Genomic DNA, 1,127 nt, shown 5'->3' on the forward strand with positions numbered 1-1,127 from the left:
CCTCCGAACCCCAGACTGTCCCCTAGACCCCTCCGGGCCTCTACTCACGTTGCAGCCGGCTTTGATGTCCCCACCGGCACACACCATGGTCTCCTTGACCGTTGTTCCCCACCAGTCTGGCTCGGAGCAATGGGGGTAATCCACCACTGGCAGGAGCGCTTGCTGAAGGTTGCTAGGGATGGAGCCTCCGGCTGGAAGAAAAACGACACCCGGTGAATGGCCTCCCTCTTTCCAGCACCCACCTTCCCGTGCCCACCTTCCCCCCCACCCAGCCAGGACCTACTGTAAAGCGTGCCCCAGCCAGTGATGTAGCACGGATCATAGTTGGGGGGCACCTCTCCTCTTGGGGGGAGGCAGGCCAGCTTCACCTTGTCGTTGAGCACAGCCGGGCGGGAGAGTTTGATCAGGGCGATGTCATCCCTGGAAGAAGTGCCGGTGTTTTTTTGGGGGGCTGGGGCTTTTTCCTTCCCCGCCTGGGACTTCCTTTGGAAGAAGACACCCACCCACCCCTCTGCCTCCATTGCCGCAGGGACGCTTCTACTCACCCGCAGGCGATGCAGTTGGGGTTCCATCCGGGATGCACGATGATGTCCCCAGAGTTAATCAGGATGTACTGTTCCGTGCTGTCATCCATGAACAGGTTATGGTCACCCAGGACGACTCTGTAGCGGTACTGTGGACTGATGGTAGGGGGGAGCGGGGTGAGATCGGGGAGGGGGGCTGGATCTGCTTCAGCCCTCTTTTTGGGCAGAGGCACCTCCCTCCCCCAGGAAAGGTCGGGGCGGAGGGGCTCCTCTGCCCGTCCTGCGCCCACTCCCCCAGCCCCATCCCCGGGGTGCCCGAGGGGACTCACAAGATGCAGTGTCCGGCAGTCATCACCCAGTTGGGGTGGATGAGGCTCCCCCCACAGGTGTGGTAGAAGTAGTCCCCAGACTGGTACTGCAGGGACACCTGCAGCAAACAAGAGGGGGGTGGGCTGTTACTGTCAATCCCCCCTCTCCCTGACCTTTCTCTCCCCCTCCGGAGTGTGCTGTGTTAGCAGTTTCATGATCTCTGCCAGGGCGGGCAGCTTTTCTCCAGAGAAGCCCCCCCCTCTTTTCCCTGCCTTTCTGGTGGGGCTATTTGGA

General features: G+C 61.4%; 1 protein-coding gene across 1 annotated transcript; it reads right to left on the reverse strand.

The window, feature by feature from the left end:
- Positions 1-48: 48 nt before the first annotated feature.
- On the reverse strand, positions 49-951 carry LOC107302304 (proproteinase E-like; the record flags this gene model as incomplete). Its single annotated transcript, XM_015831401.1, has 4 exons — positions 49-191; positions 284-420; positions 546-680; positions 854-951. Coding segments are annotated over 4 exons (513 nt in total), but the record flags the coding sequence as incomplete, so codon positions are not given.
- Positions 952-1,127: the final 176 nt, after the last annotated feature.

This window comes from Protobothrops mucrosquamatus, unplaced genomic scaffold (genome assembly GCF_001527695.2).
Source record: "Protobothrops mucrosquamatus isolate PMUCROS unplaced genomic scaffold, P.Mucros_1.0 scaffold46085, whole genome shotgun sequence".
NCBI lineage: Eukaryota > Metazoa > Chordata > Lepidosauria > Squamata > Viperidae > Protobothrops > Protobothrops mucrosquamatus.